Source organism: Rhinichthys klamathensis, unplaced genomic scaffold, assembly GCF_029890125.1.
Source record: "Rhinichthys klamathensis goyatoka isolate OS25496 unplaced genomic scaffold, OSU_Roscu_1.1 h1tg000628l_1, whole genome shotgun sequence".
Classification (NCBI taxonomy): Eukaryota; Metazoa; Chordata; class Actinopteri; order Cypriniformes; family Leuciscidae; genus Rhinichthys; species Rhinichthys klamathensis.
The window spans coordinates 194,025-210,072 of record NW_026607076.1 but is presented as its reverse complement, the minus strand read 5'-3'; the positions used below and the strand labels follow the sequence as shown (position 1 = coordinate 210,072).

The following is a 16,048-nucleotide window of genomic DNA, read 5'->3' as shown; positions in this document are numbered from 1 at the left end:
GAACGACATCTCGCCCCCTATCGAACACTATCACTTGGGAATAAGGTCTCTAGTGTTCTTAACTTGTCCCACACTATCACTTGGTAATAATGTCTCTAGTGTTTCGCTAAATATCTTGTTCCACTAACTAACTTGCTGCGCAGCAATAATATACAGACAGACTTCAGCAAATGTCCTTTAAATGCTTTAATCACGGCCGGTAGAGTCCTCAAACAATTCTCAGAGCATCTCTCCCAAGAAGCAAGGCCGGAGGATCTCAGGCAAATTCCATTTAGAATCCCACCAGAAAACTAGCCTAGGTTTCCTCATGCTGCCTTTGCGCAGCGCGATTTTATTCATGCTACTAGCCAGTCTGGATACCATGGACCAGGTTTTTGTCTCAGCGAGGGGACCAATCACAGAACGGGGAGGGAGCAACAAGACGATGAGGACATCTATGCGACACACCGAAGCAGTTTGTTCATACCTATGGATCAAACATGGCAGCAGACGCGAAGTTACCTTTCGATGCAGCCTTAGATATTGTTCTAAGTAGTTTAGAACGCAAGTTTATTTATTTTGCCGTTAAACCGCTCTACATACGTCATCTGGTATAATTGAAACGATTGGCTATGAGCTACGTACAGGCGCATTTTATAGACTTTCGTAGCACCCAATAAACGGCTCTGGGCATTCGTAAACCACGCCTCAAATACGAGAAAATGAACATGTGGATCCCAGACCGTGTCTCAATGAGACGTGATCTGACGTTAGCCAGGTTACCAGAAAACACGAATACAACCGTTTTTATAGAATAGGGGTATGGCAACAATGCCATTATACATTACATAATTTCCCTACAATTTGATTGGTTCTTCATATGCAAACTCTGCTGTTACTAGGTAGGAGTAAACTCTGTTTTTGGTTTCAAGTTTAGTCATCTGTTTCATTAGTGTCATTTCCCATATTTGTTATTTATACACTCACACAACCAAAGTCACAAGTTTTCACCAAAAGGGGAAACATACAAAAAAGCATATGAATGTTGTTCTTGCAAGAAAAACAAATGTTAGTTGATTAATTAAAAAATCCATCACAGCATGTATCTTATTACATCTGTACACAGTAAAATCCCTGGTGTTAATTTAACACTGCTCTGTGTTTATATGGGATAGTAACACTGAAAAAGTTTTGGAGTTAATTAGATAATTATAAGTACAATATGTAATATATTTGGATTAAATATCCAAAAACCACTACTACAATGTTATTGTCACTGGTTGGTTCAGGCAAGAGAGATGAAGAACACTTTCAAAACTTTCTTTAATAATCGATGCACGGAAGACAGGCGAACAGGTTTGACAGCGTGTAAACACAACACACGAACAATACCGGACACTGAACAGAAGACAGGCAGGAACTAAATACACAGAAATGATTGATACAAATGACAGGCAGCTGTGAGAGAGGTAATCGGTGTCCATGGGAACAGATTGTGGCGGGAAACACAGAGAGGGTAACACACGTGAGAAAATCCAAAACAAACTGAAAGTGACTGAGCCTACTGGTGACAGTTATATATTTTGTTGACTTTTGCACTTACATTATCCCAAATTTTTCCAAGAATGTTTAAATTCAGAGAAGTAAGCAATTTTAACCAAGGACCATGTCCTTGTGTCGCCTATCAATGACACCATCCACGCGTTACCCTCAATTTCCGGTTTTATTTTAGAAGAAACCATGGAAACACCAAATATGCTTTTATATATTATGTATTTTATTAGACAGGCGAGCAACTGTTTGCATACATTAATTGACAGGATCATCGTTATACATCTCAACACATTTAGTCTAAATGTCTAAATCTTGTTTTCTTGATTTACCACGAGTACTATTTTTACTGAGTCTAATATCGATCTATCTTACTTCAGTGTGCAACAAGTGTGCAATAGTAGCTGCATAGCAACGGACACACAGAGTTGCATTATAACATAACTTTAACGCTTGGTGAAAATGAGCAGGCAAGAGAGAGAATCTAAATGCTAGGAAGTTTAATAAAAACAAGGCATCTATTGTTTGAATTTCCTGAAAATCATTAACATAATTTTTAAGATGAGACTTTGGTTCTTATCGAAAGTAACAACACACAAAGCTTAATGCGATTATTGGATAGAAGGTGCACTATATAATGTCTAGTAAAGTTTTGATACAAACTTAAACGGCAGAGACTAAAAGAGAGAGAATTGTTATCGATTCATTAAAATGAATATATATATATATATATTATATATATTACCCTATTACTAGACGCCTCCCAGTTTGGAAACCTCTGCTCTATGCAATGCATTTCAGAATGAAGAGCTTAATTAACAACTCTGATATGTGAATATGAGCACTATAGCAGTTGCACTTGCTGTTATTTCTACAACAGCATAATACATACTAACCAAATTATTCAGTCACCAAGAACAATAAACCATTACAAAAGTGATTAATATAAGAGCGTTTGAATTACATTCACTTGTTGTGTTCAACTTCACTGCTCAGACGGGACCCTCCAGACCCCAGCTGTGTGTCCATGAAGAGTGACTGGTCAATGGATCCTCCAGTTAACTTTAGTGGACACACTGATCCTGGGTTTAGGTAAACACTTTACTAAACCATTTATCTTATTACATCTTCTAAGTTGAAACTAAGAAAATAGTGCATTATTAATGCTGTAAAGGGACTACAGTGACTTTGTAATGCATTTCAGAAGTTATTAATTTAAAGATCTTAATCAACTGCTCACATATGTGGATGTGCACTTGCTGTAAAGTCTCAAACAGCATAATCAATATTAATAGAATAATTCAGTCACCTGAATCGGTTCATTACAAAAGTCATGAATATAAGAGTGTGTGAATTACATAAATTTATTCTGTTCATCTCAATGCACAGACCAGATCCTCCAGACCCCAGCTGTGTGTCCATGAAGAGTGACTGGTCAATGGATCCTCCACGTAACTTTAGTGGACACACTGATCCTGGGTTTAGGTGAGTGCTGTACTAAACATTTATTGATTACACACACTGTTAGACCTTACCAGGCTTTTTACAGTAAAATACTGGCAACACTGTAGCCAGTAATTTACTGTTAATTGTACAGTTCTTTACTGTAATCTACAGTATGCTACTGGAAAAAATTCACAAATTTATAAAATTAACTCGAGTTAACTAATTTCACTTGCACAAACCGACTGCCTTAAATTGACCAACTGTCATTTAAATGTATTAACTAAAATGTATAATGCACAGATAATTTGAGCAAAGTATTACTGTGAAATTATTACATTTGAGACCACTTAAAAAATATTGTACATAAAAAGATTTCCACTGGACCAGTAACTACACAGTCACCGCCTGTTAAATAAAGCAACATGCAGCGTATCATCAATGTTTGTAGATCTTCTCCTGGACTGAAGCACAGGCTCTACTCTTCAGCACAATGGGGACCCAAAAAAACTCAACTTTACAGTAAACTACTGGCAACAGTGTTGGATACTGTTGTGATAAATGACTCTTGCGCCCGACACAAATTTAAAATGTGTTGGTCTGAAGAAGCTACATTACTCATAGGTGTGGTTTGGGCGTAACGTGAAATAAACCAATCAGAGCGTATTCTCACATTCCTTTTAAGAGCAGGCACGCTTGTTCCATGGCGGATTGCTATTATAATGGCGGATTTGCCAGGCGCACGCCAGGAGCGGTTCACAGCCGAGGAGACCGACGTTCGCGCCAGGGCCGTAAAAGACAGAGAAGTGACGTTGTATGGGGACGGGAGAATCCCACCCAAATTAGCTTCGGTTACACAGGCGAATAATAATTTGGGTAAATGTGTAAGCTATATTTATGCCTATTTTTTCACATCTTCATGGACACCACAATGATTTCCCTAGTGTGGAATATTTTTCCTTGTATGTATAGTTTGCAAAAATGGGAACTGCTGCATCTGTGTAGATGAGAGAAGCACAGTGTATGCGCATTGTGCACACGCTACATTATGGCCGAGCATGCGCCCTTAAAGGGTTAGTTCGCCCATTTAAGACAATCCTTACCAGCACTATAGTGCATACACACTGACCCACTCTGTTGTCACCTCCCTGGTCAGAGTTCTGGCCGCTGGAAGTTTTTCAATAAAGTACTCCCGGTTATTTTCCGGTGCCACAAAACTGTGCGTTTTTACGTGAAAAAAATATTTGCGTTTCAAAGCTTGATTAATTTACCACACAAAAAACACGCCGGTCAAAATTCATACCTCAGTTTTAATCGGCACTATTTTCTATCAATCCGCGCTGCTGTCAACGTCAACAGTGCGCACGTTGCGATCAGCTGTTGATAGCGCGACTCGCTGACAACATGTCTGACTGCGAAACTTCTGATGATGAAACCAATTTTAGCACAATGCCAGACGGATCAGATGATGAAAGTAATTTTAGCACAACGACAATGTTATTGATTGCAACACAAAACCTCAATTGTGTGTGTTTTCAATCAAATAGTTTTCTCAGCAAATTGTACCAATATCCCTATAGCTGTTTTTATATTAGACATCTTTTCACGTGTTTTATAATGGAGTCTAAACATCAGCTTGTTTACCGTACAGTTTAGACATGGGATCATAAAGTTAGTAAATGAGCTTACCCGTGGTACTGGTAGACAGCAAAACTCTTTAATTTTCCTTTTCCTCCTTGATTGGGGATGTAATCGTCTTCGCTGAAGTGAGCACTGCACACACGAAAATCCTTTATTTTGGATATTTTAGCTCCCGCAGAGTAGCCGATGGCAACCAGCCAAATCAACAACACGCGCTTGCAACCCCTGCTGGTGAGGTCGACTAACAGCAGATGGAGATTATGCTCGGTAAGCTGTCTCATAGTTATATTCGAAACAGGAAAACGATGGAATCTGAACTTTGATCCTGGCACATCCTTGTGGTCACAGCCTGGGAATTTACAAGTTCGCACCATTGTTAATTTAATACTTTTTACGTCGTTGTCAATCGATTGTGTAAACACTATGGATGATCGGAACGTGCGCACTGTTGACGTTGACAGCAGCGCGGATTGATAGATATGGATAGAAAATAGTGCCGATGAATTTTGACCGGCGTGTTTTTTGTGTGGTAAATTAATCAAGCTTTGAAACGCAAATAATTTTTTCACGTAAAAACGCACAGTTTTGTGGCACCGGAAAATAACCGGGAGTACTTTATTGAAAAACTTCCAGCGGCCAGAACTCTGACCAAGGAGGTGACAACAGAGTGGGTCAGTGTGTATGCACTATAGTGCTGGTAAGGATTGCATACAACTTCATGTCTTAAATGGGCGAACTAACACTTTAAAAAAGCATCTGAATAATGCGCCACTGACTTTAGACTAGGTTTTCCCTCGTCTGTGGTGGAATTGTTTTCTGAAACTGCAAAATAGCACCAGGGAATGTTTGCGCCGGAACACGCCTCCTCTTTTCGCTGAACTGCCCCGGGAGCGCAGGTTCATTCCCTAATTTACTGGCAAGTTCACAACTTCATTCCCTAATTTAAGGGAAAAGTCCGCTGTACGTCGGGTGCAAAATAGGAATGATACATGCGTCTGATACAATGGTACAAGTCAGTTGCGCTCGGTGCAAGATAGGACCCAAGAACTACAACTGACTTCCAGCTATTACACATTATTACGCTTATTATTACCCAGTATGATTTTATTCTGTCATGCATCTACAGCAGTTGTTATTGAGATGTTTAATTGAAAATGTTTGGTTTAGAGTTACCATTATAGAGATCAGTGTTTGCTTTAGGCCATCCTTAAAAATATTCTTGTTTGCCGTAACCCGACCGACCCTGTCAATTTAGGACCGACCCAATTTTTTATTTTTTTTCCCTTTTAGTCCGACCGACTTGCCGGTTGTAAATTTGCATTAAGACCGATCGATTTTTTTTTACTCTTCAAACAACTAATACAAATGCAATAAAATATCAATTATATTATAGTAAGCAGGCTACGTTCTTTCTTTTAAATAAAAACCCGTGGCGTCATCTATGATGATTATGTTTACACCATTGGTTTACGCATGTCACACTATGGTCTGTGCGTTCGATTCATTTCATTCACTGTCAATGGTTCGCGCTCGGTGATGATGGCTGCGGCGCGGCTGCTTGTGAAATACGTCTGTATGAGCCTACATTTAGTCGCTCATTATTCGAAATTCTTAATCGTCAAATAGGGAATAGATGTTAACGGCCTTTTCTCGGAGCGCGTCCATCACGATATGGCCGCCGCGAACGCGCATCACACAGCAACGGCAGGCTCTGACAAACACACATAAGTATGGGAAGCCAAGCACACCCAAAGTGGGACGAAACGGCGGGGTGTTACAGAGTTCGCGCAGCGCGGACATGTAGCTAATCTGCGTGGCTCAATGGGCCGAGACGCGCGAGCACGACAGACTCGACAGCGCAGGGAGGAAGTGTTTGCTTGCGCGACCTAATCTCACCAGCGCCGCGCTGACCAATAAAACAGCACATCCCATACCGAAATGTACTAAATTACACTAAAGAAAATCGACCATTCCATAATATGCGCCTAGCCATTTGACCTCACTGATTTCCGTTAATAATAGCAGATGTTTATGGGTCCAATTTAAACGAATAGTGCCAAATGCGCTGTTTTATTGGTCGGCGCGGCGCTGGTGAGATTAGTCATTAATTTATTTGTTTCCCTCTGAAAATCCACTCTTTTTCCCCAAATGAATGCAGCTGGAATTAATGCAATAAACATGTTTTTTGACAAAGATTTCAAATTGTTTGTTGTCTATAACCTGTATCAGAATCAGATTCGCAATGGTGCGCCCAAAGGCATGGGTTGAAGACACTGTCAATGGCGTCACGATATGCAAATTTGTTTAAATTCATACCGACGTAATCACCATGACCAAAATTGTCCTTTTTTTTTTTCATTGAATTTTGAAAAAAAAAAATATAGACCTACCTACCGACCCTTTTTTTTTTTTTTTTTTTGCTGTTACTGCAAACCAAAATATTTTTAAGGATGGCCTTAGTTGGGCTCCTGACCCTTGACTTTTTAACATTAGTTTTCACTTGCTGCTTGAACTGTGTTTTTGCAAGTCACACTTTTGGGCACATACACGGTTTGTGAATGCAGTTTGTTGTATTGATTATGATGACAAAAAAAATCATATAGCTTGTTCAATCACTATTCTCATTCAGAGTTTAATCCTCTATTAAAAGTGTTACATTAAGACCCCTGTGAAACTACAGCAATCAGTTACAACGACAATTTTTAACACATCATGCACAACCAAAGAAACAGAGCTACACTGTCTCGTAGAAACACAGAAATATCAAAAATCAGTCTCTCAACAATGGTGGCAATCATTTTGTTATTTATTTATTCATGCAGGAGTGCAAGCTGGGAGTTTTATACTATCCTGGAACCCAGCATGCATTGTGACATAACACTTTTGATTGTCACCATTGTTGAGATTCATATGCTGAATGTCTGTGTGATTGAGTCAAGCAGGAGTTTAAAATGTTTTAATGCACTATGTGATTTCAATATTCTTCAGAATAACTGATTACAGAAATATTGTTGGATTTTATGTTGTAGATTAATAGATATATGATAAATTAGGGGTGGGCGGTATGACCAAAATTCTATTTCACGTACAACATAACTTTAACGCTTGGTGAAAATGAGCAGGCAAGAGAGAGAATCTAAATGCTAGGAAGTTTAATAAAAACAAGGCATCTATTGTTTGAATTTCCTGAAAATCATTAACATAATTTTTAAGATGAGACTTTGGTTCTTATCGAAAGTAACAACACACAAAGCTTAATGCGATTATTGGATAGAAGGCGCACTATATAATGTCTAGTAAAGTTTTGATACAAACTTAAACGGCAGAGACTAAAAGAGAGAGAATTGTTATCGATTCATTAAAATGAATATATATATATATATATATATATATATATATATATATATATATATATATATATATATATATATATATATATTACCCTATTACTAGACGCCTCCCAGTTTGGAAACCTCTGCTCTATGCAATGCATTTCAGAATGAAGAGCTTAATTAACAACTCTGATATGTGAATATGAGCACTATAGCAGTTGCACTTGCTGTTATTTCTACAACAGCATAATACATACTAACCAAATTATTCAGTCACCAAGAACAATAAACCATTACAAAAGTGATTAATATAAGAGCGTTTGAATTACATTCACTTGTTGTGTTCAACTTCACTGCTCAGACGGGACCCTCCAGACCCCAGCTGTGTGTCCATGAAGAGTGACTGGTCAATGGATCCTCCACGTAACTTTAGTGGACACACTGATCCTGGGTTTAGGTAAACACTTTACTAAACCATTTATCTTATTACATCTTCTAAGTTGAAACTAAGAAAATAGTGCATTATTAATGCTGTAAAGCAGTGATTCCCAACCCCCGGTCCCCGGACCGGTGCCGGTCCGTGAACATGTTAGTACCGGGCCTTGAAATATTCCCAGATTTTTTTTTTTTTTTCTTAATAATAATTGTCTTTTTAAAATGCTTTTTAACGTGTCATGTTATTTAATCCAAAACACAAACACTAAATAAATACAAAAATAAATAAAACGCGTGTCTTTGAGCGCCTTCCGATTGCTTAGCAACGCGTCATATCTAAACTGACTGCAAAAAAAGCGCGGTGCGTGCAGCTGAACTTGAAGTGACAAAAGTATGTGGAGAGATGAGCGGGCTCAGCAAACTTGGACATTTCATTCTACCGAACTACACACAAGTGCTGGATTAATACTCACAGGTCAGTTTATTTGGCTAATTTCATTGCGGACAGTTCCGGTAAAAGGAAAGGCGATGACCAACTTGAAATATAGCGAGAGAAAGAAAAAGAAAAAGTCAAGCTTCAATCGTAAATACGATACCTCATACATTAGGTATGGATTCACGACAACAGGCGATTCCGTGGCGTCAAATCTGTTGTGTGTAATTTGTGGAGAAAAACTCTGCAATGAAGCAATGAAGCCGTCAAAACTGCAGCGGCACTTAACCACCAAACATCCAACTCTCAAAGACAAAACGGAGGAGTTTTTCGAAAGAAAGAAACGTGAGTTGGACGCTCAGCGGCAAGTTTTGAAATCACGGTGTGTTTGGATATTGTTTTCTGAAACTGTTACTAAATAGGCCTATAGTAGGCTGTATTATGTATCCTGGTTGACTTTATGATTAGTTAAATCTGTTTTGCACATGCATCGCCAGTTAACCATTTCTGACAGTACCGGACAGGCTCTATCTCGTTCACTTCACGTCTGTGGGCGTCAGTGTAGCCGCTCCAATTTACCTTCAATGAAATCTAGCCTTATAGTGTAATTGACAGAATTACTAACAAATATTTAGCTACCTAAAAGTTAAAGATTTTTAATAAAACTCAAGAGATGAATGAAATTTCAGGATTTATGAGTGACGTTAGTCTAGTATAATTTTCTAAAAAATATTTTGCTACCTAAAAGTTAAAGATTTTTTGTGTCACGCATGCATGTCTATTTTCCTCATATTAAATATAAAAACGCATGTCGACTGATATGTTTCCATTGTCTGAACTCCTTTATTAATGGAGTATATAAACAGCCTTTTCAATATATTAGTATTAGCCTACATGCATTTTCTGAGAATTTATATTTCAAGTTTTTACTGCTTATGTCGAAATGTGTGCTCTTGGTCCATCAGTGCTTGTGTCAACATATATTGGAAAACTTTTGGAATGGGTCAGACATAATTCTGACCAATTATTAAGTTTTCTGCCTATCAAATGCGCGTAAAAACTCATTTTTGCGTATAAATTGCACGATAATACACAATGCATGCTAATGCATAATCCTTATTGAATCCTTATGTGAATTTAGGGGGCGGCCGGGGGTGGGGGTTCCAACGTCTATGCACCTGCTAGTGAGTGAGTGCTATGTGAGTTGCTTTTGAAGTAGACCTAATTGAATGGGAGAAAAGAGAAACTTTTTGTGAACCATTCTGAAAGTTTAAAAAGATTGGTATGCAAGTAGCCTTTGTTGCCACCTAGTTCATTATATGCAAATAAATTATAGGCTGTTACTGTTTTACACAGTGATATGTTCCGAATCCAACGATGCATCTTAAAATTGAGGCATTCAAATTGACAACTGGTCCCTGGAATTTTTTTTTATGAATATGCTGGTCCCTGGCACAAAAAAGGTTGGGAACCCCTGCTGTAAAGGGACTACAGTGACTTTGTAATGCATTTCAGAAGTTATTAATTTAAAGATCTTAATCAACTGCTCAGATATGTGGATGTGCACTTGCTGTAAAGTCTCAAACAGCATAATCAATATTAATAGAATAATTCAGTCACCTGAATCGGTTCATTACAAAAGTCATGAATATAAGAGTGTGTGAATTGCATAAATTTATTCTGTTCATCTCAATGCACAGACCAGATCCTCCAGACCCCAGCTGTGTGTCCATGAAGAGTGACTGGTCAATGGATCCTCCACGTAACTTTAGTGGACACACTGATCCTGGCTTTAGGTGAGTGCTGTACTAAACATTTATTGATTACACACACTGTTAGACCTTACCAGGCTTTTTACAGTAAAATACTGGCAACACTGTAGCCAGTAATTTACTGTTAATTGTACAGTTCTTTACTGTAATCTACAGTATGCTACTGTAAAAAATGCACAAATTTATAAAATTAACTCGAGTTAACTAATTTCACTTGCACAAACCGACTGCCTTAAATTGACCAACTGTCATTTAAATGTATTAACTAAAATGTATAATGCACAGATAATTTGAGCAAAGTATTACTGTGAACTTATTACATTTGAGACCACTTAAAAAATATTGTACATAAAAAGATTTCCACTGGACCAGTAACTACACAGTCACCGCCTGTTAAATAAAGCAACATGCAGCGTATCATCAATGTTTGTAGATCTTCTCCTGGACTGAAGCACAGGCTCTACTCTTCAGCACAATGGGGACCCAAAAAAACTCAACTTTACAGTAAACTACTGGCAACAGTGTTGGATACTGTTGTTCGCCCATTTAAGACATGAAGTTGTATGCAATCCTTACCAGCACTATAGTGCATACACACTGACCCACTCTGTTGTCACCTCCCTGGTCAGAGTTCTGGCCGCTGGAAGTTTTTCAATAAAGTACTCCCGGTTATTTTCCGGTGCCACAAAACTGTGCGTTTTTACGTGAAAAAAATATTTGCGTTTCAAAGCTTGATTAATTTACCACACAAAAAACACGCCGGTCAAAACTCATACCTCAGTTTTAATCGGCACTATTTTCTATCAATCCGCGCTGCTGTCAACGTCAACAGTGCGCACGTTGCGATCAGCTGTTGATAGCGCGACTCGCTGACAACATGTCTGACTGCGAAACTTCTGATGATGAAACCAATTTTAGCACAATGCCAGACGGATCAGATGATGAAAGTAATTTTAGCACAACGACAATGTTATTGATTGCAACACAAAACCTCAATTGTGTGTGTTTTCAATCAAATAGTTTTCTCAGCAAATTGTACCAATATCCCTATAGCTGTTTTTATATTAGACATCTTTTCACGTGTTTTATAATGGAGTCTAAACATCAGCTTGTTTACCGTACAGTTTAGACATGGGATCATAAAGTTAGTAAATGAGCTTACCCGTGGTACTGGTAGACAGCAAAACTCTTTAATTTTCCTTTTCCTCCTTGATTGGGGATGTAATCGTCTTCGCTGAAGTGAGCACTGCACACACGAAAATCCTTTATTTTGGATATTTTAGCTCCCGCAGAGTAGCCGATGGCAACCAGCCAAATCAACAACACGCGCTTGCAACCCCTGCTGGTGAGGTCGACTAACAGCAGATGGAGATTATGCTCGGTAAGCTGTCTCATAGTTATATTCGAAACAGGAAAACGATGGAATCTGAACTTTGATCCTGGCACATCCTTGTGGTCACAGCCTGGGAATTTACAAGTTCGCACCATTGTTAATTTAATACTTTTTACGTCGTTGTCAATCGATTGTGTAAACACTATGGATGATCGGAACGTGCGCACTGTTGACGTTGACAGCAGCGCGGATTGATAGATATGGATAGAAAATAGTGCCGATGAATTTTGACCGGCGTGTTTTTTGTGTGGTAAATTAATCAAGCTTTGAAACGCAAATAATTTTTTCACGTAAAAACGCACAGTTTTGTGGCACCGGAAAATAACCGGGAGTACTTTATTGAAAAACTTCCAGCGGCCAGAACTCTGACCAAGGAGGTGACAACAGAGTGGGTCAGTGTGTATGCACTATAGTGCTGGTAAGGATTGCATACAACTTCATGTCTTAAATGGGCGAACTAACACTTTAAAAAAGCATCTGAATAATGCGCCACTGACTTTAGACTAGGTTTTCCCTCGTCTGTGGTGGAATTGTTTTCTGAAACTGCAAAATAGCACCAGGGAATGTTTGCGCCGGAACACGCCTCCTCTTTTCGCTGAACTGCCCCGGGAGCGCAGGTTCATTCCCTAATTTACTGGCAAGTTCACAACTTCATTCCCTAATTTAAGGGAAAAGTCCGCTGTACGTCGGGTGCAAAATAGGAATGATACATGCGTCTGATACAATGGTACAAGTCAGTTGCGCTCGGTGCAAGATAGGACCCAAGAACTACAACTGACTTCCAGCTATTACACATTATTACGCTTATTATTACCCAGTATGATTTTATTCTGTCATGCATCTACAGCAGTTGTTATTGAGATGTTTAATTGAAAATGTTTGGTTTAGAGTTACCATTATAGAGATCAGTGTTTGCTTTAGGCCATCCTTAAAAATATTCTTGTTTGCCGTAACCCGACCGACCCTGTCAATTTAGGACCGACCCAATTTTTTATTTTTTTTCCCTTTTAGTCCGACCGACTTGCCGGTTGTAAATTTGCATTAAGACCGATCGATTTTTTTTTACTCTTCAAACAACTAATACAAATGCAATAAAATATCAATTATATTATAGTAAGCAGGCTACGTTCTTTCTTTTAAATAAAAACCCGTGGCGTCATCTATGATGATTATGTTTACACCATTGGTTTACGCATGTCACACTATGGTCTGTGCGTTCGATTCATTTCATTCACTGTCAATGGTTCGCGCTCGGTGATGATGGCTGCGGCGCGGCTGCTTGTGAAATACGTCTGTATGAGCCTACATTTAGTCGCTCATTATTCGAAATTCTTAATCGTCAAATAGGGAATAGATGTTAACGGCCTTTTCTCGGAGCGCGTCCATCACGATATGGCCGCCGCGAACGCGCATCACACAGCAACGGCAGGCTCTGACAAACACACATAAGTATGGGAAGCCAAGCACACCCAAAGTGGGACGAAACGGCGGGGTGTTACAGAGTTCGCGCAGCGCGGACATGTAGCTAATCTGCGTGGCTCAATGGACCGAGACGCGCGAGCGCGACAGACTCGACAGCGCAGGGAGGAAGTGTTTGCTTGCGCGACCTAATCTCACCAGCGCCGCGCTGACCAATAAAACAGCACATCCCATACCGAAATGTACTAAATTACACTAAAGAAAATCGACCATTCCATAATATGCGCCTAGCCATTTGACCTCACTGATTTCCGTTAATAATAGCAGATGTTTATGGGTCCAATTTAAACGAATAGTGCCAAATGCGCTGTTTTATTGGTCGGCGCGGCGCTGGTGAGATTAGTCATTAATTTATTTGTTTCCCTCTGAAAATCCACTCTTTTTCCCCAAATGAATGCAGCTGGAATTAATGCAATAAACATGTTTTTTGACAAAGATTTCAAATTGTTTGTTGTCTATAACCTGTATCAGAATCAGATTCGCAATGGTGCGCCCAAAGGCATGGGTTGAAGACACTGTCAATGGCGTCACGATATGCAAATTTGTTTAAATTCATACCGACGTAATCACCATGACCAAAATTGTCCTTTTTTTTTTCATTGAATTTTGAAAAAAAAAAATATAGACCTACCTACCGACCCTTTTTTTTTTTTTTTTTTGCTGTTACTGCAAACCAAAATATTTTTAAGGATGGCCTTAGTTGGGCTCCTGACCCTTGACTTTTTAACATTAGTTTTCACTTGCTGCTTGAACTGTGTTTTTGCAAGTCACACTTTTGGGCACATACACGGTTTGTGAATGCAGTTTGTTGTATTGATTATGATGACAAAAAAAATCATATAGCTTGTTCAATCACTATTCTCATTCAGAGTTTAATCCTCTATTAAAAGTGTTACATTAAGACCCCTGTGAAACTACAGCAATCAGTTACAACGACAATTTTTAACACATCATGCACAACCAAAGAAACAGAGCTACACTGTCTCGTAGAAACACAGAAATATCAAAAATCAGTCTCTCAACAATGGTGGCAATCATTTTGTTATTTATTTATTCATGCAGGAGTGCAAGCTGGGAGTTTTATACTATCCTGGAACCCAGCATGCATTGTGACATAACACTTTTGATTGTCACCATTGTTGAGATTCATATGCTGAATGTCTGTGTGATTGAGTCAAGCAGGAGTTTAAAATGTTTTAATGCACTATGTGATTTCAATATTCTTCAGAATAACTGATTACAGAAATATTGTTGGATTTTATGTTGTAGATTAATAGATATATGATAAATTAGGGGTGGGCGGTATGACCAAAATTCTATTTCACGGTATGACTCATTTTATTTCACGGTAACGATATATTTCACGATATAGATATTTATATATGTAGTAGTTATTCTCGAAAAATCGACAAAAAGGGCTTTGTATAATAAATAAACCCAAATACTTTAGAAATGAAAAGTACTTCACATTGTTTTCTTTTTCTCTTATTTGGTAAATGATTTATTTGGTAAACTATTTAGACAGCTAAATATAAACAAAACACACTCATCAACTTTTAGATAAACTGCCCCCAACTGATAGATATTAAATACAACTCATAGGTGCAATTAAACTTAAAATAAAGTGTTTCTGAATCATTTTTCAATCTCATGTTATGCTTTACTTCATCAATCAGTTTATAATATCTGAATATTTTATATTGAACTATTCTATTCATGATAAATTAGTTACTTCCTTTTAATTTCGTAGGATAGTAATACTAGTTGTTTAAATGTGTTCCCCGGTACATTTTTGCCATGTCTGCTTAGGCTACACTGCGTTTTTAAGGGGCTTGTTTTGCTCTTTTTGTGATATCTGGCAACCCGTCACCCTGCGCTTTAATCAATAGAAGTTCAGAAGTGACTAGCAGGAGAGCAGCAGTTTGAAAAACGAACAGCAGCTACTGTTAGTGTTGACGAAGTAGCCTAGTTTAAATTATACACACCTTGTAACTGCGTCATTATTTGACCATAGCCCGGTGAACACCGCGCTCCCTCAGTGCGTGTGCACGCGCGCGTCTTCTGCATCAGTAAATGCGATCGGTTAATTTGAGTGTCAAGTTGTAATCACGGATCGAATCAAAGGAAGATTTTATCAGCTGGTTCGGTGGCCAATTGTTTGGAGTTAGAAATATATAACTCGCGATGCATATTTAGTAATTTTGCCTCAGATAGGCTACAGGATTATACATTCACTTTAACAAGCAGGTTGCACATTACCACGGGCGGCAAGCTGTTTGCGTGTTTAAAAACTATACATAAGAGACGGAAAGATGCAGATAACTATACATTATTTAAGGTTATTTCTATTCGTTACGATATTGATAACTGTTGTTGTCCAGCTTTCCCCGTTGCGAGCGTGCACTCCTCTAATCTGTCGCCTGGGTGCTGCACTGCTCTAGTGACTGCTGCACCTTTCCCCCCCGAAAATATCACGTCAACAACAACAACCCTTTAGAAAATGTAATTCCTTTGTGGATCCTCTTGATCTGCTTTCTCCGTGTTTCTTTTTACAATTCTCAGTGTTTCAGTCTTACGCACGTTGCACGCG

The 16,048-nt window shown here is 38.7% G+C and overlaps 1 protein-coding gene across 17 annotated transcripts in view; it reads left to right on the top strand.

Moving 5' to 3' along the window:
* The window catches only part of LOC130076115 (NLR family CARD domain-containing protein 3-like), a 42,189-nt gene that overhangs the window by 5,559 nt on the left and 20,582 nt on the right, over positions 1-16,048 (top strand). For 8 of the 17 annotated variants that reach the window (XM_056241057.1, XM_056241059.1, XM_056241053.1 and 5 more), the window contains 4 exons: positions 2,527-2,622; positions 2,920-3,015; positions 8,308-8,403; positions 10,515-10,610. The exons of 2 other annotated variants lie outside the window; for them this stretch is intronic. In XM_056241057.1, the coding sequence (XP_056097032.1) occupies positions 2,527-2,622; positions 2,920-3,015; positions 8,308-8,403; positions 10,515-10,610 (384 nt within the window). Of the gene's footprint in view, positions 1-2,526; positions 2,623-2,919; positions 3,025-8,307; positions 8,404-10,514; positions 10,611-16,048 lie in introns of those variants that run through there. 7 more of the 17 variants (XM_056241062.1, XM_056241058.1, XM_056241054.1 and 4 more) reach the window with 6 other exon arrangements.